The sequence below is a fragment of the Haliotis asinina genome, chromosome 13 (assembly GCF_037392515.1).
Source record: "Haliotis asinina isolate JCU_RB_2024 chromosome 13, JCU_Hal_asi_v2, whole genome shotgun sequence".
NCBI classification, from domain to species: domain Eukaryota; kingdom Metazoa; phylum Mollusca; class Gastropoda; order Lepetellida; family Haliotidae; genus Haliotis; species Haliotis asinina.
In genome coordinates, this window is record NC_090292.1 from 31,687,804 (window position 1) to 31,714,456 (window position 26,653).

Genomic DNA, 26,653 nt, shown 5'->3' on the forward strand with positions numbered 1-26,653 from the left:
GCATGGGTTGATAAAGAGCGATTCTTGCCAAGAGCATGAAGCATGAGTCAATGAAGTTTACAGCTGTAAACAGTATTTCAGGTATCACATTATGTGGTAGCTACAGTTGGAGCAAAGACTAAGGTGATGCAGGCAGCAGACATCTACCACTGAACTAGAAATGGTGCCAATCTGCCTACAAACACAACGGGAGCATACCAAGATTAAAATCCACAGTCATAGTTGTTTATTGAGTCGGTTCTTATAACATGTTTGTGAGCTGAAGATTAGCGACCTTCTTGTCTGACCTTCTCAGTAGCCTCATGGATAGCCTGTTCGCCCCAAGACCAGGAGACTGGGGTTCAGTTATTTGGCACCACCATCCAACAATATTTGTGAACCGAAAATTTGGAGCCCTTCAACTCCTAAATATCCTAATGGATAGAGTGTTCACCCAAAGACCAGAAGAATGGGGTTCAATTATTTGGCACCAGCATCCAAAAATATTTGTTTACTGAAAGTGGGAGCCCTTCTTGTCTGAACACCTCAATGACCTTGTGGATAGTGTTCGCCCTGATACCAGAAGACTGGAGTTCGATTATCTGACTCATCCATCCCAATATGTTTGTGAACTGAAGGTTGTAGTCCTCCTTGAGTGAAGGATAGAGTGTTACCTCGAGAACAGAAGGCTGGGCTTGGGCCAACTACCAGCACCATCAAAAAAACATTTAGAGATGATACTGTTAGCTGTAAAAGTACCCAACACTCATCCTTGAAGGATTATAAAGCTAGGATTGGAGCTTTGAGTCTCAGTTAGACTGTACCACGTTGGTGAGCAGGGTAAGACAGGAAAAGGTGTAAGTCTGGACATAATTCATACAGTACTCCTTGAAATGACCCCCAACTTGAAACGCTTCACAGTACAATATATCTAGGCTAGATATAGCTAGACTAGGGGGGTGCGGGCATCTCAAAATTTGTATATTTAAAAAAAATATCTTTCATCCTTGCACTGACACGAAGGCCTGTGCCTTACACATGTTTGTCTCTTCATATGTGCAATAATCTAGAACACCATGAACTTGAACTACATCTCACCTCCATGGTGCTTGACCTTCAGGACTAAGTTGGATTCAGGACCCTTCAAACTACTACATATCATACAACAAAACCAGCAACTCAGTATAATATTACTTTAATTTTCAACAGACATGTAAGTTACAAAAATGGATGCCATGTGGTACAGTCATGATCAGACAATAAAAAATACTTTCCTAAAAACAAAAATCATAAAATTCATAATAATTATTGTGTGTAAACATTATCAACGATCAAAATCTATTATCATGATTTTTAATATTTATGGTCACATAACAATTATTTTTTTATTAACTCATTCCAGTCAGAATCAATGCAAACATTTTGAAATACCGTAATTGAAGTGGTCAAATATTTTAAATTGATAAGATTCATGAACAAAATCAAACTTAAAAATCAAAAGAAGTAGTAGAGTTGTGTATCAAAAGAAAATTATCAATTACATAAACTAAATTTAAGATACACAATATATATATTAAACCTGTTTCATGTGCACACGCATGTTTAAATAAATAGTTATACAATAAAATCAAAATCACATTCTTGTACGTTTATTATCACAGCATTCTTTGTCATCATTAGGCTCTGAATTACCAGGGTATTTAAGGAGTGAACTGGGTTTAAAACAGCTTTAAACGTTATTCCAGTTATGCTAAGACTGTTTCCTGCAATATCACAGTGACGGACACCAGAAACTGGCTTCACACATTGTACCCATGTGGGGAATTGAACCAGGTCCTTGGCCATGACAAGCGAATGCTTTAACTACTGAGCTACCCCACTGCCCATCCCATGGGAGGAAAACCCATATGAGGCAGGATTTGGAACCCAGAAGTGTGGTAGGGTCAAACCATCCCCCATGGGTGAAGTGGGATCAAACCCATGATAACATGTTTCTCATGAATTGTGAATTTTGTATTTACGTAAAAGAAATAAGCTAAATTTACATAACTAGCAAGTCATTACAAGCATACATTTTCTCTGAATTTTAGCAGAAATGAAATGAAATAACAAATATTACCATTACAGATATTTTCATGTTATGTTGCAGCTAGGCAGTGTAACTGTATAATTTACCTGGTTTAGACTTCCTGAAATGCTATTTTGATTGTGGATGTGTCACATGTCATGCAAAATCAATATGATGCATGTACTTTTGTAATAATGTAGTGTGACCTTTATAATTTTTATCAGCATAATATTATGGCTAAAATATGTATCAATAGTTGGAAAAAACGGGACAAACAAATTTAAAAAAAACCCCAAGAACACAAAGTCTAAAAGAGATATAATCTTGACATGTGTGGAGAAGTAATAATTTCTCGAAATTTCTCAAAACAAACTTAAGTTCGGGTTCTTACTCAAATTTGAGAAAATACATTTCCCAGAATGTACTGAAATTGATATTAAACTCAAAAACAGTAGACAGTTTGAGTTTTGTGAATATATTGCTTCAGCAGTTTGAGCGTTTTCTATTTAAAAAAATGCATTTGAGTTAAAATTGAAGCAGTTTCAAATTGTCAAACTCAGTTTGAAATTTGAGTAAAAACTTAAGTTTGTTTCAAGAAATCGGGGCCTGATTGGCTGTCAGATATCACAACTTAGATGTTACTCACATTTGAAAAGTAAATGAGTTGCCTAACCCATGCCACATATGGTAATTGCTAGAAGAAACACTTCGTTCTTCACAAAAATTGTCTCCACAGTTAACTCTCTTAATCAATGAAATTCAGGCCTAATGAAGAAATATTGTACAGGTTAATGCTGTCGGTTATATTGGTCGTAGTCTGTCGAGTGTGTTGTCTTTCAGCTTATCTGCAAAAGCCTGATCCATCCTGTCAATGGCCTCACCAATGACTGTGTACGCCTGAAAAAGAAGGGAGACAACTTATTACAACTTCCTGTCAGCAATATCAGATGCACCACAGTGGATACCAGGATTTTCCAGAAAATATATCTTTATTCACCGAAATGTTGTTATTATTAATAGGTACACAATATGTGTCACATGTTCTGTCTGTCCCACATGACCTATTACCTTTTCCCGTAATTCATTATAATATTGGTACCATAAATTTGATTGGCTGACAAATTTGACAGCAGCTTTCTGATTGGATGACAGTCACATGCTTACAAAATGGCCAATGATCAAGTTTTGGTTTACAAAGAGGCAAGATAACTGCTTTGATTTCATGATTATTACGTATTTTTAAATATAAATATCATTCTCTTCCCACAGAGGTTACTTGTCATATCTTCCTACATAACCTCTGTTCTAATACAACCCTTTCTTGGTGCGAGTGTTGAAGACTCGTGATTGGAGGCAATTAGATTTAGTAGTGCAAAAAGTTTCAAAAGTGATCGTTTGCAAGATCTCGGTAATTTCCGGATGCATCGTGAAAACTAGAACCTCTTTCCGAGCGCGATACTCAAATGTTTCTTCTAGACAGAACTCAGTAATCTCATATTTGTTTTTCCACATTGCTTGCATTTGTCAAGTTGAATCTAGGTCGATGTAACACGTGTTCTGATTGGACAGAAAAAAGGGCAATAAATCTGCTGCCATTTTTTGCCGCTAGGGGATTTTATGAGAACCGCGAATTATTGCCGTATTAGAACAGAGGTTTGAAGGAAAATGCATTGCTTGCATTTGTCAAGTTGAATCTAGGTCGATGTAACACGTGTTCTGATTGGACAGAAAAAAGGGCAATAAATCTGCTGTCATTTTTTGCCGCTAGGGGATTTTATGAGAACCGCGAATTATTGCCATATTAGAACGGAGGTTTGAAGGAAAATATGACAAGTAACCTCTGTGGGAACAGAATGAGGGTATATGGGCAAACACATTTTTCAGAGGGATAAATAATGCTATGACTACTGCATGTTGAACTGTGAAGAATTCATTTTGGCAACATTTTGTGTGCATTTACACGATATCTAATAGGGATGTGAGTTGATTTTAGTTCCTAACTACTGAATTATTTTATTTCTGAATTATCGCATGGGTGGTTATATAGTCCATTCCCCAACCCCCCATCCACCCAACCCCACCTACCCCCACCCAATATTCCCTAAATTTACATTTTACAACCTTGGGCGGCTTTCTGGACAATCCCAGTATATCTCAAATATATTCAAATCTAAGGTAAGCAAAACCAACTGTTCAGGGTATTAACTATCTACTCAAAAAACTTGACTAACTTGTTCTTTTTCATGAAAATCTGACACTCGACTGAAGAGTTGTTGTTGGCACAGGTACTAAAGATGTGTATACAGAAACGTACCCTGCCCAAAATTGGACTACAGAAATGTCCCCTATTACAAGTCCATTGCTTATTGTGCTTTTATCATCATTGAAACTGTCATACTGTTGTGTTAGATGCATTTAATTGTGTTATACAAGAAACAAGTGTATGCAGACACAAATATTTGCTGAGAACAACTTGCAATCAACTGAACAGGAGCAACACATGGTTTCAATGTTACAGACTTGTCGAACGCATAGGGTACAGGACACATTTCTGTAGCTGATTTTCTTTCTTTAGGGTACAGTTCTGTATACAGATATGTACCTGGCCCCTCCATAGGGTACATATCTGTAGTGCCTGTGCTGACAATGATCCCTTCACTGTCACTACCTCTGAAGACATTCCAACATGGGTCAGGGCAGAATGACTTTCAATACGACCAGTCAGAAGTTTTCTTGCAATTTGTTTTTCTATTCATGCAACTGGAAAAGGTTTAACATGCTGCATTCTGGACGTCAGTTGCGGACTGTACAATTGATTCCAAATGCTTGACATTGTTTTGTTTCAATTGAAAACGGTACAGACTTTCAATAGCTCATTGGAAACACTGTCCCATAATCACAGTCATCCATTAAACATCCTGGAATGTCCTTTCATTCAGTTTTGAAATTTTGAATCGAGAACTTTGTCAAAAGTATTTCTCAATGCGTAATCTGAGCTAGAAATAACTTCATTTAAACTCCACAGAAGCTGAACTAATATGGCAGTGTTATACCTGTTTTATTTGAACTGTATGAGAAATATACAAATTTAATCACTGTTATTATTATACATATTGAACTGAAACCTGCAGTCAGTTTTCAGCATACCATATTTACTGCAATAAGTGGTGTGGGCACAAGAAAGAAATTGTCCTGAAACTTCCAGTTATCAACATACCATATTTACTGCAATAAGTGGTGTGGGCACAAGGAAGAAACTGTCCTGAAACCTACAGTTATCAACATACCGTATTTACTGCAATAAGTGCCTGGGAACAAGGAAGACAGGAGAATAAATACCTGTCTAGAATCCTCCCATATTGATATGAGACTTGCCTCCATATATTGAGAACAACGGTCATACCTGACAATAGAGTTTTTCCCTGTACTTCCGCTCCAACACTGGATCTGCATCGGGGGCGGGGCTGGAAGGAGTACTGACAGGCGTGACTGCCCTCTCCACAGGCCCTGGGGTAGCTACTGGTCCTCGACTGGGAGGTTTCTTAGGACCTGGGGGTGCCTTCTTTGGATCTGGCTTGGGGGTCTGTGATAAGATGAAAGATTATACTCAACACTGGCATATGACAGTGAGACTATTAACTGAGTGTACTCCATGCCATGATTATATTATTAAACAAATGTAAACAGTAAGGTGTCAGTCAAGTGAAAACACAAATGTTTCAATCTTAATATTTGCCACTTCTGTTCTGGAAAGCATCAGAATAATAATTTTTGTTGTATTATGTGATTCATGTAATAGTACTGAATATGTAATTTCACTAACAATATTATTAGTCTCTCAGTTACTCTTTTCTTGAGTGATTAGTGATTTAAATCAAAGCAAACAGCTCATTCTCGGAACTCAACCTGGTTTGTGAGTGTTGCTGACAAAACAGATGGGAAATGTAGTATTCAAACTCGACATCAGCTGATCCCAACAGAGCAAAGGGCCTAAACTTAACAAAGTAAAATGCATAACCTTACACTATTTCATCACTTGCAACCTATGCCTCTTAACATTGATAAGTCAAAAAGTCATTACCATATGGTGCAGGGGAGTTAGAGTGAGTGAGTCTAGTTTCATGCCACTTTTAGCAATATACCAGCAATATCACAGTGGGGAACACCAGAATGGGCTTTACACTATGTACCCATATGGGTAATCAAACTCGGGTCTTTGCGTGGCGAACAAGCACTTTAACTACAAGGCTACCCATCTGAACCAGAGGATTAAGAGAGAGTGAGTTTAGTTTTACGCCACACTCAGCAATGTTCCAGTGATACGGTGGCTGTCTGTAAATAATCGAGTCTGGACCAGACAATCCAGTGATCATCAGCATGAGCATTGATCTGTGCAACTTGGAACTGATGACATGTGTCAACCACATCAGTTAACCTGAGCATCCGATCCCGTTAGTTGCCTCTTACAGCAAGCATAGTCGCCTTTTGTGGCAAGCATGGGTTGCTGAAGACCTGTTCTACTCTGGACCTTCACAGGTCAGAGGATTAAGAAGGGAGATACTATTAATATCTGAACTGATATAGGACAGTTGACAGTGAAGAGGTTATCTGTTGAATATCTGAAGATTGTATTGTGATGACAGCCAACGTACATGATTCCTGCACTGATGATACAGAGATTTTATATTCATTTGGATGATGGGGATTTTGTTAACATTACTGGTTGTTCACTAGTCACGAAGGGAACATGGGTTGATGTACCCTTGATGTTAGTTTATGTTATCTCACATTGAGCTCAGGGAACATAAACAAATATCGAAGACACATAGGACCAGAGGGACCCGTGAACAATGTTTTTATCTTACAGGACACCTCCATGTTACTTTTGAATTGTTTGAGGCACAGGTATAAAACGTTTTGAAGCCACTGCTAGATTTTGCAGACGACAAGAAAAACAGATTTAGGGTTATCTCCCTTCCACTGATTTGCATTTGCAAAAAATCAGTAATTTCCATACATCACACATGATTCAGTGTTATTCAAGATAAAGAAATACTACGAAATGAGTTCAGCATGAGTTTAGCTTTACACAGTTTTTAGCAATATTTCAGCAATATCACAGTGGGGCAATACCAGAAATGGGCTTTACACACTGTACCCATGCGGTTAATCTAACTTCAGAGTTTGGCATGACAGGTGACTGCCTTAACCACTAGGATACACAACCGCCTGAGTTATGCATGAAACAAACTGGGTACAACAACATATCTTTGAAACAGAGCAGTACTGGCTTCACTGTAATAGCTCTTTAGCTCGGTCTCAGACAAAATAACATGACTGATCAGCAAGAAGGCAAGCAACTAATACAGGCTAAGACATGAAGCCAAGATCAAGTGCAGTAAAGGCTACTTAAAATATACATATAAGTTGTTTGGGCATTATGTTCCTACACAAACAAATACATGTGGCTCCCAGCTCTTCTAGACATTAGCTAGAGTTGACTTTAAACTTTCTGTGATTGGTGAAACCCAGCTGATTTATCTCTGAAACAGATTGGATGATGTTTCACTAGGAAAAAGAATTAATAGTAATAAAAAAAATGACCAAGACAGTTTACCTTACCAATTTTAAACTATTTGGTGGAAACAAATCAGTTTCAGCACATAAAACCGACTTTATTTTTTTTATCCTTCTAAAAAATAGATGCTTGAGGTCACAAGCTCAGGTGAGGCTGAAGTCATACATATAATTTAAAAATTGAAACTGTATCTCTCGGACTTTGTAACAATAAAAAACAAAATATTTTGAGTTGTTTTTCAGTCTAACAAATATGACTACAAGTCACACCTTCATACAACCCATCCCCATAAAAACAAGAAAAAGAAGAAGAGAAAATGACTAACAAAAATTGTGGAAAAGATTATGCTTGAGCTGCTGATTGTAAAGGAGGAATGTAAAAAAACCCAAAATGTTTACTTCTGCAAAACTTCTAAAACAGCATGAATGTTTATGAAATATACTCTATCAGCTTATCAGTTTTGAGTTCACTGTGTAGACATTTATTTCACTGACTTTCACTGCTATATTTAAACTATTTTAAACTAACTATATAGAATTGTTTGCATAGGCAACTTGTAATTACCCAGTTTTATAGATGTTTAAACTTGTCAGAATATGTTTCACTCATCTTAGAAATGTAGCCGAGAGACAGACATCATTTTGTTTGCATGCCATATAGTCAGTACCAATATTAAAAGAAAACATGACATTTTTGCACTTTCAGCATGGTGGTTAGATATATATGTTATATGCTTCTCTTGCAGTTAATACGGTCTACTATATGCACAGAGGTGTTACCCAAGCTGTTAGGCAAGAGATTACACTGCCACAAAGAAGCGCACATTAGACCGCATTACCTGAGGAAGTAGCATACAACTTATAGTATAATATAACTGAAGGTACTATTCATGACTTCAGATTGTCACATATATTTTCCAAGTGGCTTAGTACCTCATGCTTGTAAAGATTAAACACATGCTTATGACAGAGTTAAAAATAATTGGCATTAGACTTTACGATGAATGTGTTAATGATTTATTTCAAAATACTTTTCCGTCCTCGTTGTGATTGTCAAACTTAAGTTGCCCATGCATAATGTGTGTTCACTGTATATATGTGTTGTTTCAATGAATGTCATAATTAACTTATTTTTGAGATTACTGTTATCTGTTATCTTAACCATGTATTTTGTGATCTGGTTTGCTATAAGCCAAATTTACCTTGGGATATTAGAGTGTTATCTTATCTTATCTTATCTTATCTTATCTTATCTTATCTTATCTTATCTTATCACTAATCTACTGTCCAAATCTACTTTATTTGTTAATATTAAAATAACATACATAGTCAGGGACTAAGGGTTTGTCTAGCAGGGCGTGAATTTGTATTTTCCCAGTGTTAATGAATGGTGTTTCATAGTAACAGGACATTGGGTCCTGTAAGCTTCAGATGTCTGTCTGACTCACTGAAAATTCACAGGACCCACAGAATAAAATTAAACACACATTTCAGATTTAACATTTCTCTTAATTGGCAATGAAATTATTAACATTATATAATGACAAACATTATAAACATAAATTTATAAACAGTGAACAAGTTTGACATGCCACAATTAACAACTTCAGACAAAGTTATTGTGATATATTCAGACAGACACTGGAGCCAACAGGTTGGGAACTTCTGTCTGATTGTTGGCAAATCTGCCAGATTTGTCAGAGGGTCAGGCACTATTCGTGAACACTGTTTTCCTCCTGCGCACTGAGTGCAGAGTGAATTTACCAACCGAGTGCACATTAGTTAAACTGTCTACACTACCCACTTCACAGGAATACTGAACCTGTATGTATTGAAGTTGACGAGTCGTAGCCCATGTAAACAGGATGTAAACATGAACATCATGTGAGGAAAAGTAATTTCATTTCCAAAGGTTTTGATCTTGCATTCACGTTAAAAATTTGAAGCAAGTGATTTTTATTTATTTTTTTGTGAAATGTTTTACTGAGTCTGTTTATAAACTACATCGCAACAGTATTTTCACCTCAGCAAAGCAGTCTTGTCAATCGGAAAACAGAACCTGATGAACCAGGCCAGACCAATTCTATTTCCTGTTTAATGGATCTGCCAGCCATATTTTTTCCAGAATAAGAAAAAAAAAAAAAATTTCCCTGCTAAAAAATAAAATCCCAATGTTTCTATTGGCCAAAAATGGAAAAAAAGAAAAATTCATTGTTTTTTGTCCCTTATACATTTCATAAGCTGCTAAATATTTTTAGTATTTAAATGGAATATTACTTTGACTGATGATTTAATTTGTTCCCCCTTCTACTTTAGGTTTTCTGAGGACAAAACTCTGTAAAACAAGAGGTGAAACTGGTCTAGCCTTATTCATGCAATCTATCTGAAATAACAAAATATCCAAATGATAACATAAAGTAAATTACTCTGTTGAATATTATTATGAATATTATAAATTGAAATCATGGAATGAAAAACATGCATTTCTTTTTATTTATTTAAAATGACCAAAATTATAAGTTAAATATATTCTCAATTATTAAAAAAACATTCCTGTTCATGTGTTTAGGCCTCTGTAACACAACATATGTAAATTATAAAATATAACATAAAGTTATATGTATGCTGTTAAAAGATCAACGACTCTAAATTATGCAGCTGAACCTTAATTTTAAATAAACTAAAAAAGCAAAACATTGAATAAAATATCTTATGAAAGAAAATGTAAAACTTTAAAAAAAAAATGAAAGAAATGAAAAACAATGTATATCATTAAATACTATTCAAAATTTAACATGTTTGGTGAAGCATAAATTATGGAACTGTTGCTATGACTACCTACATAAACAAAAACATGGATGGTATAAAACAATCACCAATATGTGTTCAATCTCTTCCTGAAATCAATACAGTCAATATTTTCTGCAATATGAAAATACTGAAATGGACACCAGAATTTTGTCATCTTGTGAAAATCTAGTGTCACATCTCCATTCTAGCTAGATCGACATACACACAAGTTTTAAAGAAGACAGAAATGTGCACCCAATGCTCCAGTGTAAAGATTAAATGAAGAAAAAAAATGATATTTCAATGATATTAATTTACTACGTTTAAATAATGGCCATTAATTTAAAATAGTTATAAAAAACTTACAATACATTACCCAATTTCACTACTTTAAATGACACTAATATTTCCTGTGAACTTGAAATGAATTGCTGGAGCCCCCAGGATCCCCAGTTTTGTAGGTTAAGGTTAAACCCATTTACACACACAGCTTCTTACCATTTATGGGTCACATGACTGGATGTTGAATAAAATGAAAGCTTCATGATTAAAATACACAGAAAAATCACAGGGAATCAGCAAGTTATGGCCATCTAAGATGTGAACCAATATGCTAAGATGAGATGGGAGGGGGGGGGGGGTGATACAGATATTTGTCTAACTCCTGTACAGGATAAACATTTTGATTGGCTGTTGATTCAAGCTGACAGCGAGATAAATTTTGTAGTTGGTGATAAGAGAGATCGAGATAACAGAGGGCATCATTTCTGAAGTGAAGTCAGTGTAGTAAAGGGGTCTAGGGTGTTTTGTCAAATTGAATGGAGATGTTGTACATGGGATGATTGTGGATGATAGTGCTGATGACAGTTTTGATTATGATGCTATGCTCTAGATGTTTGGGACATGTATGATAGAAAGTAAATGACAGGGAACTTATGTTGAATCACTGGACTTAGCTAAGACCATCCTGGAAAACAACCAGCTGGTAGTCTGATTATTCAACAAAGGAGAGTGAGTGAATGAGTGAGTGAGTGAGTGAGTGAGTGAGTGTGTGTGAGTTAGTGAGTGTGTGTGTGTGAGTGAGTGTGTGAGTGAGTGAGTGAGTGAGTGCGTGTTGCATCATGACGTACAAGTAAAGCATAAAGCAATGCCATTGTTAGATGGCTCTTAATCAGTAAGAGTGAGTGAGCAAGTGGGTTGGTGTTTTGATTGAATGTGTATGTGTGATGAACTGAATGAGTATGACAGTGTTTTGAGTGAGTGGCAGAGTGAGTGTGAGGGGCATTGTGAGTGAGTGAGAGAGGGCAAATATGCATTTTTGGTACGAGTGAGTGAACGAATGTGTTGGTGAGTGAGTGTTTCGAGTAAGTGAGTGAGATTTGAGCTGTTCTTCAGCAATATCAAATAGAGGGTGTGATGGAGTTTGACAACAAAACCCAAACAGCGGTCATATCCACAACTAACCAAGTAAAGAATCAAACCTAAATCTTTTACTTTAAACACTTTTACCACTGAATCACACTGAGATTCTCTCAAGAAAAGAATCCAATCCTTTACTAACATGGAGCACAGATAACTGGTGCTTACCTCTTTCCCACTTTTGACTGCTTTGGTGTCTTTCCCCGGTGTTCCTTTCTTATCTTTCCCATCAGCTTTTGACTTGTCTGCTGTCTTTCCCCTCCGACTGTCACCTAAGCAATGGTTAATAGGTAAGACACCATGGTCAAAGGGAGACAACTCTACAGTGCCATCACACCATGAAGCAAACTCAACATTGATGTGCAAATCAGGAGTATATGACAAGGACGTAAACAAATGCAAAGCAGAATAGTAAGCATTGAAATTATATCATGCAAATATGAAAACATACAAAATTACAGAAATGCAAAATATATGTATTCCAATAAAACTACTATGTTGATAATCAGATTTATGAAATGAATATTGATATGAATCACGTTATACAAGTATTAGCATTGTTAGGTCAAATTTGATAGTCTAGAGATCTGTTCAATCCATCATTGTCTTTGATAATCAGAGTTAAGTTAAAAAACAGAGAAATCAGATTTTGATTTTGGCATTCTAATACATGTATCGATAGATCTTGTTTCGTGGATGCTAGCTTAAAATTTACCCTAGCTCAAGGGTCATATTGAAGAGATACGCTGGGTCTCTTTTGGTATAATGTTCATTTAAAACAGTTTTTTCTGCAAAATAAGTAAAAATAAATAATCAATGTGATTTAAACAATGACAACACAGATAGGCATTGTGAATTTAACAGACAAATGTTGATCAAATTTTGACCCCAAAATGCTCGTACTGCTAACATTGTTAGGTGTAGGTTAATTCCAAACTAACTGCAGCATTGTAAATCAAAAATGTTAGACAGCAAAATTTGATATGGGAAAGGCAAAAAGAAATTTTTGCAAACATTTAGAAAAAATTAAAATTTTATACAATGGGACTGAATTTATTTCCCCATTAGGAATACAGACTCACTCTTATGACATTTGTAATGTACCCCATCTACTACCAAAAACATATGAAAACCTAGTTATGAGAGAATAAAATTGCAAATTCAAATATTCAGCCTTGTGACTCATATCTTTTCCAGAGACTGACAAGTGAGGGTCTGCATGAGTATACAACAACAACACAGAAATTAAAATTTATGTTTTGCTTTAAAAAAACCCCAAAGAAACTAATGAACATCTAAAGATAATAAATGAAAGCTGTAAAATAGTCTGTCATATATCTGTTTCATATCTCCTTAAGTCCTTTCTGAAAACATAAAAACAGTTTGCTTCCACAACTCATCCCATCTAGAACCCCATCCTTGCTTGAGTGTTTTTAACAGTGTCTGCCCACCTGTTACCTGATGAAACTTGGGACACTACTTGTAAACTGACAACCTCTAGGCATTAAATTCAAATTATGAATAAAACCTGACATGGATATTGCCTAGATCAGTCTCATTTAGAATGAAACTATCAAATCACCAGAAACAAAAGCTTTTACAAAACCATAAAATAATGAGGTAAAGGATTTGTAACAGAAAATAATAATTGCTTCGATAAATGCACAAAAAATTTTGAAAACCTGTATAAAATACATAAAAGCAAGATTCATTTTGTGCAACAACACCGAAACAAACTCTGACAAAACTGAAAATAGAGCAGACCTGTTTGTATTTCATAAAATATTTAAAAACTGAAGCATAAAACCAATACAAACTATGAATGATGACAGTATATAAAAGATTTCATGTCACACCCCACACACATTCCCCTCAAAAAGAAAACCAACCAAATGTAATCAAAATAAATGAAATAAATGATCAAACTTAACCAAACAACAAAACAATTAGACTCCAATACAAAGAAACTTAGCATTTCTAGCTGTTGATTCACACCAAATAATATTTTCTGAAAGAAATAAGAGAACAAAACTAAAATAAAATGTATTCTTCTAGTTTATTGAATGAACAATTTTCAAACCTTATACAGCCATCAATATCCAACTTATTAATAAATTATCACAACTAGTCAGGGTATAGATTTTCGAAGCTCTCTTAGTGCTAAGATATTCGTAAGTGGCACACATTAACACTGATTTATCACTATCTTAGCGCAAAGAGAGCCTCGAAAATTAAGGCCCAGATGTGTTATTTTAAAGGAATGAATTCACTTGTTTTGATATAATATTAAATGTTGTCACATAACAGTACATCAGCGAATGTTGTTTTAGAATAGTAGTGAGTGAGTGAGTGAGTTTAGATTTACAGCACTTTTAGTAGTATTCCAGTATCACTGCAGATTTTACAACAGTATCACTCCAGCTGTATAACAGAACATAACAGAAGCCTGTGAACAATAGTTTCCAGTGATTGACATCATGATCAACAAGAGTAGCTATCACCAAGTGTCTGGTTCAATCAATCAAGTCGACCAGCATATGCTGCTGCATGCTCGATATCTCCAGGATATATGTTCCAGTTCAGATAAGTCTCCACCAAAATCTGGATACATCCATGGGTCGATGATTTTATTACCTCCCTTGACTGGCTTTCCATCCAATCAGATGTTCATGCTGGGTGAGCATACCAATCATAACTCACTTTCACTTTTAAATTTTCTAAGCAATTAAACTTGCTAACACAAACCATGCAGTGATTCTCTGAAAGAGTTAGGAGTTCTTGCATATATTTTCTTAAAGTTTTGGACCTGTCAGTTTGTCATTAAGATTTCCCGAAAATCTGAGTTGCACTGCGAACAAACCTTCGCAGCTGCAACTGTTGTCTTTGTTGACACTGGCAAGCTTGGTTGTAACGGTGGCTTACCTGATTTGCTACTGTGAGGGCGAGGAGCCAGCAAAGGGAGGCAACAAAATTATCGGTCTGACCTGTAGATGCTTCCAGGGTATAGTGGAGATTTATAAGAATGTACAAGTACCCTGGAGATATCGAGGATGAGGTTGCTGAGGTCCCATTGCAAGTGACATTTACAGCATGGGGTTTCAACAAGCATGGGACAGTCAAACTTACATTAACCCAAAACACACAACAAACACACCCACATTCAGCTTACAGATAAGTTAGAATGTTAGAATAATTTAGCCACAAAAGTTACATAATGATTTAGAATCATTTCTTATGATGGCAATTGCAACAAACACACTTGTAACATCTGACTACAAATTTTCTGACAATATGTCATAACATCCATTTTCATATCATCTTTTCTTGTCATGATACTGTTTCATATATCTATGTTTATGGGATTGGTCTTAATATAAGTTATTTCAAGCTTGTTGAACAAATCCAGTTCATGAAAATTCTGCAGTTGCTGCTTTCATGAAATAAATATGTTTAAACCACATGTAACAAAAATATGCTCTCAACTTGAGTTTGTCAATCATTGTAGCAAGGTATGTCAAAAATACATTGCAAAGGATTTCATGTTATTTGATTGTCAAAATAATCAGTTCATGTTTGCATTTACTTCAGTTCCTGTTTCCATTTAGGCCAGGGCCCCGTTTCACAAAACTCTTGTAAGCCTAAGGTCTCGTAACTTTTCTCGTAGCATTCCTACTTCCTGTGTTACAGTATAGGAGGTACGAATGCTACGAGAAAAGTTACGAGATCTTAGGCTTACGAGAGCTTTGTGAAACAGGGCCCTGACCAATTTTATTTTCTGTTTAATGAATTTTTGTCCTCAGAAAATCTTAAGGCAGGAGGGAAAAAAAAAATAAAATCACCAATCAAAGTAATATTCCTTCTAAATACTAAAATTATTGCTTAGTAATACTAAGTTCTGCCTATGTAACATGACATTCTTCTTGATTTTCAGACAACAGAATAGGAGCATGGCTTGTGTAGCAACATGGGCTGATGACTGTACTGATGTCATTTTTTGACGTTAATAATTATTTTCACAACTTGTCAAGTTATTATTGTTGATGTAAATTCACACATTATGATGCATGTAGCATCACACTTAGCCAATGATATCACTTTTTACATCTACCACACACTCGGCCAGTCAGATGTTAGCTAACTTACTGTCCTTGACCTCTGGTTTGGCAGGAGTTCGAGCAACTGTATAAATATTCAAACTAATTTACATCTTGAGTCAATGCCTTTTTGTTATTTATGCTGCTCAGTAATATTCTGGCTGAAAAATGGGGTCATATAAATGACTGTATCTGTTCCGGAAAAACCTGATCCATCATGTGAGTTCTTGAGTTTAGTTTTAAGCCACTTTTGCAATATTCCAGCAATATCACGGCAGGAGACACTAGAAATGGGCTTCACACATTGTACCTATGGTTAGGGAACTATTGTGGAGTTTTCAGTGTGATGAGTGGATTCTTAAACCACTATAGGCTAACCCATCGTCCCTGAAAAATACAGAAGTCTTCATTAACAAGCACTATCTTAACTACTCTAGCATATTGATACTAACATCATCAAAATCTGAAACAATGAGTTTGTTGTTATGCCTTTTTCAGCAATACTCTAGCCTCTCAGTCAATGCATAGGTACCCAGTAGGATTCGATCAAATGTGATGTCAGGGCCATGGGTCCTGTAGTTCCAACAGGGCTGAGATAGCAAAATGAGTTCTGATCCATTGACAGATAATAATGTAGTGCTTTGTGCATGCATTAGGGTATATATTTGGTGTTTCATAAATTGGCACAGTATTGTTATTATTATTACTATTATCATACTGGCACAATGAACTGGGATCAGTGACCTGGGTAATGGAACACATTAACACATCTTGCTTGAGTTTCTCTCCCAGAACCCAAAGAATATATTCATCCAACTCTTGAATGATTTTGCAAGTCTTAGTTTGCCTCTCTTCTCCAATTTTATATTGTTCTCTGTATAGTTTGGCTTTATATATTTTGAGACACAAGATAACATTATTTCAGGGTGTAACTTTTAGCATAACCACAGCACACCTGTGACATTTGAAAGGGGATGTGAGGTCACATTGTATACAACTGTCAAATCTGAAAACCCATAAGACATGAAAATCTGACACACAGGTGTTACAGCACTACGATCTGAACTGCAGGTGTTGTCTCAGGTGTTACGACACATACCAGGCTCCTAACAATCAACCTGTTTACATCACAATGTACAACACAAGGTTATGGCTGCCAAACAGATGCACTCATAAAATGTCCATTTATTTCCTGTCAGTAAGAAAATGGACCAAACTTCTGCAGCTACTGAGGAATGTTTAATGTCTGTGAATTCTGGAATAGTGAAAGAGTGAGTTTAGTTTTATGCTGCACTCAGCAATATTCCAGCAATATGGCAGCGATCTGTAAATAATCAAGTCTAGACCAGACAATCCAGTGATCAACAACATGAGAATCAATCTGTGCAAATGGGATACAATGACATGTATCAACCAAATCAGTGAGTTTGACCACTCAGTCCCATTAATCGCCTCTTAGGACAAGCATGACTTGCAGAAGACCTATTCTACCCTTGATCTTTACAGGTCAAACACTGGAAGAAGTACTATGCGGCTGTCAAAAGTGTTTAAAAGCCAAAAACATTTTAAAGTTAAGAAGTATTAGCGCTGTATATCCTTGCTAATTATTGGTTTGTTTCTTGTTTGATGACCCACCCAGGCACATTTAATTGCATAACAGTCGGTAAATGATTGAGTCCAGTAAATCAAGTGCTTTACGTAATGAGTGTTGATTTAACGACAACTGCTGGACATTCTCTGCAGAAGTTGTACATGACAAAATTTTATCAATGACATTTGTTCAATACACAATGCCTGAAAGTGGTCGATACTTGTGATTGCCTTTTGGATTTGAACCACCACTCTCAGAGTCAGGCACCAAATTGTCAGCACACAAAGTCAATGAGCCAACCCACTTTGCCCTGGCGGCTTTCACAAAAATGTCCAACAACTTGCAGTTTAAATGTACAAAGAAATTAAAGGCATATTCACACCATGAAGGAGTAAAAACATAACTTCTTTGAAACAAACAGTAACTTCTCTGAGAGGCATTTTAGAAGTTGAGTAGATGAAGGAAAACAATGCAAGTTTTATGGATAGTCAACTTCTTTAATGCAATAAAGAAGTTGACTCTATAGAACTTGGTTTTCCTTTGAGCAAGAACACACTTCGAAACGTGACCTCTCACAATATAGAAGCTGTCATGCATATAAACTCTTGCCTTTATTTGTATCACTTTTAAATGCCCAGTAAAGACTCTACAGAGAAACTGTAATCCTAGATATAACATCTGTTACATCTGACCACTTAAAGGCACTGTGTGGTCACAGCTTTTTACTGTGTACACTTTGGCTAACTTGTCAGAAGTGTAAAGTATCTTATCTGGACAAGACATTCTTACAACATGGGTCCAACAAAGTTCTGTTTGGAACCATTGAACTATGAATGAATTAATTATGCTATCCCTGAAATACAAAGCTACATCTAGTATACCCAGTTATGGGCATCTAATATCAGATCACTGCAGTAATAAATATGCTCATGCAGGGCAACTATCGTAAGCCCTAACTATGCATAAAATGATGAGCAGCTAAAAACTATTTCCAGCCCTAAGGGTGTATATCATGCTTTTTCTATGAAGTAATGATGTATCATGAGACAAAGCAAATATATGATTATCACTAGCCCTAACTATGTATACCAAAAGAGGCAATTAAATATATTACTACAACTAGATATGTATATCACTCCTCTGACTGTGGTTATATGGTATACCGATTAAGTCAGACTATATGATTATCACTAGCCCTAACTATGTATACCACAACAGGCACCTTGATTAGTCACCAAACCTACATCTGCATATCACACACTTCTCATAGCAGTGTTATAGTATACTGATTAAGGGCAACTATGTAACTATTACAAGCCCTATGTACACCACAGGAGGTAACAAAATAAGTCACTAGCACTAAAAATGTTTATCACATACTTATCACTGCTGTAATAAAAACATACTGGTCTGAGGCAACTATAAATCTATCACAAGCCCTAACTATGTATACCATATACCTTCCTCCCCTATACTGCTCGATCTGACTGCACCTTTACGTGGACCGGTTAACTTTGCAGGATCTTGTGGTGGTACAACTGAATTTATGACAGAAAATTAAACAATTGTCTGAACTTAAACAGCAAGATGGATTGTTTGTGCAAACATTATTCTTGTTTTAGTTTGCTGTTTAAAGGCAATGTTTAGATTCTAATGTCAATGTCTAGCAAGTGACTTGACAACATTGGGGTAGGTGAGTTTAGTTTTACACTGCATTCAGCAATATTCCAGCTACATGGCTTGAGTCTGCAAAAAATTAAGTCTGGACCTGATAATCCAGTGATCGATAACATGAGCATGTATACAGCTGGGATACAATGACATGTCATCCAAGTCAGTGAGTCTGACCACCTGATCCAGTCAGTCATTATTCATGATAATAAACACAAACTGAAAATTGAACAGAAACATAATATGAGTCTGCCACACTTGGATGTTCAACACAAAGCATGAAGGTCAAAGGTCCTTGTGATCAACCTAATAGACAAGTTAACAAGTCCTTAAATTGAAAAAAACAACAAAAAAAACACACAAAAAAAAACACAAAAAGGCCCCAAGGACCTCAGGACCTCCACAATGTCTGACACCGCTTGGGAGGGAGTCAAAATACATGTGATACCTGCATGTTCTGTGAGGAAGGAAACACTGTCATTCAGTGATGGACTGAAAAGTCCACTTGTATGACCAGGGACTTGTTGCACATAGCTATCGTAGCACTTAGTGATCGTAACTTTCATACTTCAACATAGGGTTGTGACCATCGTAGCACTAAGGTGATCGTAACTATGATACTTCAACATAGGGTTGTGACCATCGTAGCACTAAGGTGATCGTAACTATGATACTTCAACATAGGGTTGTGACCATCGTAGCACTAAGGTGATCGTAACTATGATACTTCAACATAGGGTTGTGACCATCGTAGCACTAAGGTGATCGTAACTTTCATACTTCAACATAGGGTTGTTACCATCGTAGCACTAAGGTGATCGTAACTATGATACTTCAACATAGGGTTGTGACCATCGTAGCACTAAGGTGATCGTAACTATGATACTTCAACATAGGGTTGTGACCATCGTAGCACTAAGGTGATCGTAACTTTCATACTTCAACATAGGGTTGTTACCATCGTAGCACTAAGGTGATCGTAACTATGATACTTCAACATAGGGTTGTGACCATCGTAGCACTAAGGTGATCGTAACTATGATACTTCAACATAGGGTTGTGACCATCGTAGCACTAAGGTGATCGTAACTTTCATACTTCAACATAGGGTTCTGACCATCGTAGCACTAAGGTGATCGTAACTATGATACTTCAACATAGGCCTGTGACAATCATAGTACTAAGCATATACCTCCCATACCACAACACAGACTTATGACCATCTTAGTGCTAAGGTAAAAGCTTATACCTCCCATACCACAACACAGACTTATGACCATCTTAGTGCTAAGGTAAAAGCTTATACCTCCCATACCACAACACAGACTTATGACCATCTTAGTGCTAAGGTAATTGTACCTCCCAAACTTTAATATAGGCTACAACATTGTAGCACTAAGGTGACCGTAACTCTGTTACTTCAACACAGAATTGTGACTATTGTAGCATTAAGCTGATCGTAACTCCCATACTTCAACAAAGATTAGTGATCATTGTAGCACTAAGAGATCGTAACTCCCAAACTGCAACAAAGGCTTGTGACCATCGCAGCACTAACTGATCATAATTCCCATACTTTAACAAAGGCTTGTGATTGTCCCTCTTGTCATAAAATCTTGAAATTATATTGTTTTTGAATCTCTCATTACTGGTACAGTGTTGACAAACGAAGAAACATTATCAAGCCATGTTTGACAACCAAAAAGATTTCTGCCATGCCAAATGGACTCTGTGCAGCAAATCGCCTGAATACCAAACTCTACTCCAAATCAGTAATAACTGGATATGACTCAAATTCCTGGTCTACTGCAGCCATGAAGGTATCACATGTACAAGGAGAAGAAGTGGGAAGGAGAGGGGAAGAAGAAGCAGGTTCACACGTTAGGGAGGAGAGTTGAGGTGGAGAATTTCAATATGGAATGTGCAAAAACAACTTGTGCACACATTTTCTTACAAAAAATTTCTTAAAATCATTGTGACAAAAACGTGAAGGGTCAATAAGACAAACAGCGGGTTGCACAAGGGGTGGGGATAACTCCAAATGATCCTACCAGTGGAGGAACAAGATGCCCAGGAATATTCTCGGTCGTGTCCTGCATAGTTACGATCCTTGTTAGAATCATGCTCACGAATGGATACATACTTTGAATATCAGTTTGATTGAAAAGTTGCTTTTAGGTGACAATATAAATGGTCCAAATGCTTTTGAATTAAGTAATTTGAATATTTATCAAAATCTTTATGAATCATAAAGTTTTTGTGGTATCACAGGTACTAAACATTTGGCCATCAGAATGTCCCATACACAGATGCACGTACCTCATGCTTGTATCTGAGATGCATAAGATGCATTTTGATTCAGACACAAGATAACATCAGAGAGGGAAGGAAGTTTTACACCGTTTTTAGCAATATTCCAGCAATATCATGGCTGGGGACACCAGTAGTGGGCTTCACACATTGTACCCATGTGGGGAATCAAACACGTGTCTTTAGTATGACGAGCAAATGCTCTAATCGTCACCCTTACAAGATAATGAAATGTATAAGTAAAATTGATGTGAAATTCTCTAACTGATGATTCTGGAAATGAAACTTTATAAAATACATTGACTGCAAAAGGAGACAAAATTAAACAAATTAAAATATACAAAAACTAAATAAAAATACACGGAAATAAAAAATGTAGGAGATGTGCATCTGTGATAGAGAACATTGCAAGACAATGAGGAAGATAATGGTAAGTCGGACTCAGTGAATGAATGTTGTTTCATGGCACACTCAGCAATACTCTTGCTATATTATATACTGTGGAGCCCTGTTAGCATGGACTCCGTATTTCGTGAAATCCTGCCCTCCACGCGTCTTAAGTGAAACAAAACTTTCCTTCTTTAAATGTACTCAAATACTTGGACCTGGACGATGATTTTTTATTCCATCACCTATTACTTCCACTGAGAGTTTATCCGATTACCCAGAAGGCTTACTTACGGTCAGGAAGGCGCATGTGAGTGAATGCTTATCAGACAACTGATGATTGCATTCATTGATGTCTTTCAGCAATTGTTTTATGGGTGTCATTAACTACTTGCCAACACATACCTCAAGTGGTACACTTTGGCAGTGAAAACGTAATTAAGAGTCTTAAGAGCAAAGAATACATCTAACAGACATATAATGCAGTGCCACAATTCTGTGGACAAGACTTTAGCATGGCTGGACGAATTTCAGACATAACCAAAATGTCCTTGTAAATGGGGTTCAAGTGTACTAAAACTTCATGTCTGAAGTATAAGGTATGATGACATCTGGTCCACCAAGTCACAGAGTCTGGCCAGCACGGTTGCCTCTTACAATAAGTGATTAAGACTGCTGGTGACAATTTGTTGTTGCTGGTAAACACTTAGTCACTTGGAGAGATATTCCACTAACTGTGGTCACTCAGGTATGGTGCTAACAAGCCAAGACACAGTCAGGACAGACCATAGTTCAAACCCATGATCAGAGGTGTCTGGCACAACTAAGGGACATAACTCTGTATAGCAAACAGAGGCACCTTACACCACAAGGCAGGCTATGCTCTGAAGTCACATGATAAGCATATTGTACAGGGATACAAAATGTTGCAACACAACCATATTGGCATCGGCAAAGTGTTACCATGAAATACATTCAATCAAGAGCATAAGGACCCACTGACAAATGATACCCAATGTAAAATTGAAAAAGTTGAATGATGATTTTTGTTTAACTTACTTAAATCGCCTTCAGGAAATTCTTCTATTTCTTTTTCAGGCATCCCAAGGACTTGACGGACTAACATGGATTGTCCAACAATACTGTCCACGGCCTCGATCAGATACTCGTACCTGCCATACAAACAAAATCACACTCTTACTGAAGACATTGTATTTAGTGTCAAAAGAATAACACAATCAGAAAAAGACTGCCATAAGAAATAAAGATATGTAACGTGGCTAAGGGGAGGTAACTCCCTTTCAAACTGTTTCATGGTTTTCCCTTTCTCTGTTTAGTCTCCAGGGTTTCATTTAGAGCAGTTCATGTGTAAATATATTTCAATCTTGCATTTGTGTAAATATATAATCTCTCCTCCACACTACACTCATACTTTACGAAGCACAGTTCTACATCCGATATTTGCATATAATATTAGATTGATAAGTGAAACGTATCAATACATTTACACTCAATCATTTGGCAATATGTTTAAAACAAAAATGTCACACACTGCAATATTCCAGTTATATCTCATGGGTCTATAAATAATCAAGTCTGGACCAGATGATTCAGTGACAGTCATTATGAGGAACAATCAGTGTTTGCAATACTTTAATTTGTCAGTTGGCTCAGGGCCCACTTGCACCTGCAGGCTTTAAAATATGCAGGCCATTTTTGTTAAGTCAAATGAATATAAACAAAATAGACTACACTGCACACAGTTTCACACTGTGTCTGCAAACTCAGTTAGCGAAGCCTATGGCATGGAGAGAAGATTTTACTTGTTAAAGACTGGTGTTGACATTCCGGATCCCGTACGCAAAGCACAGAAAAATCAGGAAGTGAAACCATGGATGATTCCCAGAAGTTAATAAAGAAAAAAAATATGTGTAAGATTAAAAGATAAAAAAAATTGACAGATAATTTACTGAAGTCCATAAGGGCCTTCAAATATTTGAAACTACCGGCCTGATACAATAACAACTGGTGCTCTGCCCCCTGGCCAGTGATTATTTCGAACGCTGGCAACAATCCATGGAATGAATAATTGTTACTCGCCCTATCTTGTACAGCTGCTGTTGTATTGGGTGGTTCGGGGTGTATGACATCTTCCCCACAGCTTCATTGATACGATGCAAGTACGGTTCCTTGTTCTCGTCATCTTCATCTAGGTCCATCACCAGCTACAGTGACAATCACAACAAAGATTTCAAACATGGAACAGTCTTTCACTCCAATTTCATTAACATCAGATCTTTGGCCTTGTTTGCTTTTGCTCTACAAACATCTGAGGTTGTTTCCTTACAGGTCATGTCAGCACGACCTTTCACAAAATTTGACCAACTGAACCAGTTTTAAAAAAAAGCAATTTCTATTCTGTATTCTACTTGAAAATATGTTTGAAGTCCGGCTCACAGAGGATACTGTTTTGACAAACATGTTTGGGGTTCTGCTCACAAAAGACACAGATTTGGCCAACATGCTTGAGGTCCTGCCCATGAGGACACATACTTGACCAACATGTTTGAGGTCCTGCACCAGATGACACATACATGACCAACATGTTTGAGATGCTGTACCAAAGGACACAGATTTGACCAAAATGTTTGAGGTCCTGTACCAGAGGACATATATTTGACAAACATGTTTGAGGTCCTGCAATAGAAGACACTGTTTTGACACATATGTTTGAGGTCCTGATTCTAATGATCCAGTTCATGCACACAGAAGAAATAAAACTGACTTACATCTTTGAGGTCCTGCACACAGAGGTCCCAGAACTTGCCCACTCTCTCCTCCTCTGGGAATAGCTGCAGGTACATCTGCTTCAGCTCCACCACTGTCTCATGGTTGTAGTGCATCTGCAACATAGGGAGGAGGTCACACTACTACAACACTGAATGTGGAGATTCTCATCCAAGTCAACACAACTGCTACAACACCATGTATGGAGACTCTCACCGAGTATTATTTCAATTTCAAAAGACATGGGTGTGAAATCATACTTATCAACCAAAATCATTCAAGTTTTTCAGATTGTTTACAGTTACAGTTTTATCTTGCGTGTAACAAATACAGTTAAACAGCTACAGAGAGGATAAATTTGATGAAATTGATTGTGATGATGTCAGAGTGGAACAGTAACTCACTGACGCAGTACCTCGATGAGATCTTGATATCCTACCTCTTGATCTCACCCAGGAAGCTAGTATGGACGAACAGTTACAAGATTGAACGAGTCATTTCTATCCCATAATAACCATAGATGAAATAAAAAATAAAATACTTTCTGGCATACATAATATTTACTGTGAATCTCAATGCTGGGCCCCGGTTCACAAAACTCTCATAAGACTAAGATCTTGTAACTTTTGTCGTAGCATTTGTACTACCCATAGATGAAATAAAAATTAAATGTTACCTAATGTTATAAATAATATTACCGTGCATCTCAATGATGGGCCCTGTTTCACAAAAATTCTCGTAAGCTGAAGATCTCGTAAGTTTTCTCGTAGCATTTGTACTTCCTATACTGTAACACTGACTTAAGACAGTCATAACAGTAAGGGAACATTGTGAAAGCAGGAGCTGATTTTTACATTAGGACTCCAAAAGCCAGTAAATCTCAGTCTTGCAAGCTCTGCTAATACTTGTTCCCAAAACCACAGTAAGCTGTACAGTAAAAGGCTGCCTGGAGACAAGTTCTGTCCAAAACTAGATGTATGCAGTTTGGGACTATTACAGAACTGAGCTTTCAAATTAAACTGTTGTTGTTTTGTAAACACCACAGACATCTGCTGACTGATGTATTTTTATAGCTGTGACACATGTAATGATCATGATGTTGCCTGAATGAGTAAGCCGGCGCCTACCCCCTGGTTATGTCTTCTGAAGATCTCCTCCTCCGTGATGTAGGCGTCGACGGGTGACTGTGGACGGTCCGGCATCCTGATGCCCTCTATAAGCTCGTCCAGGATCTGCGTGACCACCTGGTTAGCCTGCTTTGTCTGCAGATCTTTCTGGAAACACCATGACAATGCTGGATGAAAATATGCTCAAGACATGAAATGAATTCCTGGTCTTCATTAATGACTACCTTCAACCTTTCAACCAAACATACTATTGTGATAGTGATAAAACAGAAAGAGACGAGTAGTTATGAATGCTATACAGAATGACATATCTTTTTACTCCTTTTGAAAGTTGAGTGGTATATAAACACGGAACAGTTCTCTAACATTAAGGCAGACATGAAACAAACAGATAAATGAAAAGAAGTCATTAGTTTTCCTGTTATGTCATGGCTTCTTGTAAATAATTAAACAATCGAGTCATTGATGTACTATTTATATTGTGTGCTATCAGAATAAAGGCATTATCTATGTTACGGTCCATGAATATGACACTTGTCCTGGCCCACTCCACAACGTACAGACCCAGTCACTTAAGGTGCTACAGAATTGTCTCCCCTTGGCATGCCCCCACACAATGACGGTGGGTTCCAGTACATGATTGACAGTGATTATTTTTGTCTGTCAACAAGAGAATTTTCCCCCCAAACTGGTAAATGCCTTGACAACATCCCTACCACATGAAGGAAATCACACTGAAATTAAATCGATTGTTTAAAGTACCTGAAAGTATCTGGGTTATGGACTGTTCCTAATATACTTAGGGAAGTGATGATGATGTTTCTATGGAAATGCACGTTCAATATCATCGCTC

The 26,653-nt window shown here is 36.9% G+C and overlaps 1 protein-coding gene across 3 annotated transcripts in view; it reads right to left on the minus strand.

Moving 5' to 3' along the window:
• Nucleotides 1-1,158: 1,158 nt before the first annotated feature.
• The window catches only part of LOC137259306 (MYCBP-associated protein-like), a 66,175-nt gene continuing 40,680 nt past the window's right edge, over nt 1,159-26,653 (minus strand). For 2 of the 3 annotated variants that reach the window (XM_067796940.1, XM_067796939.1), the window contains 7 exons: nt 25,801-25,947; nt 24,676-24,789; nt 23,987-24,111; nt 22,946-23,058; nt 12,002-12,105; nt 5,451-5,630; nt 1,159-2,944 (listed from right to left, as the gene is read on the minus strand). In XM_067796940.1, the coding sequence (XP_067653041.1) occupies nt 2,849-2,944; nt 5,451-5,630; nt 12,002-12,105; nt 22,946-23,058; nt 23,987-24,111; nt 24,676-24,789; nt 25,801-25,947 (879 nt within the window). In that variant the 3' untranslated portion in view covers nt 1,159-2,848. Of the gene's footprint in view, nt 2,945-5,450; nt 5,631-12,001; nt 12,106-21,240; nt 21,283-22,945; nt 23,059-23,986; nt 24,112-24,675; nt 24,790-25,800; nt 25,948-26,653 lie in introns of all 3 variants that reach the window. The other variant, XM_067796938.1, reaches the window with a different exon arrangement.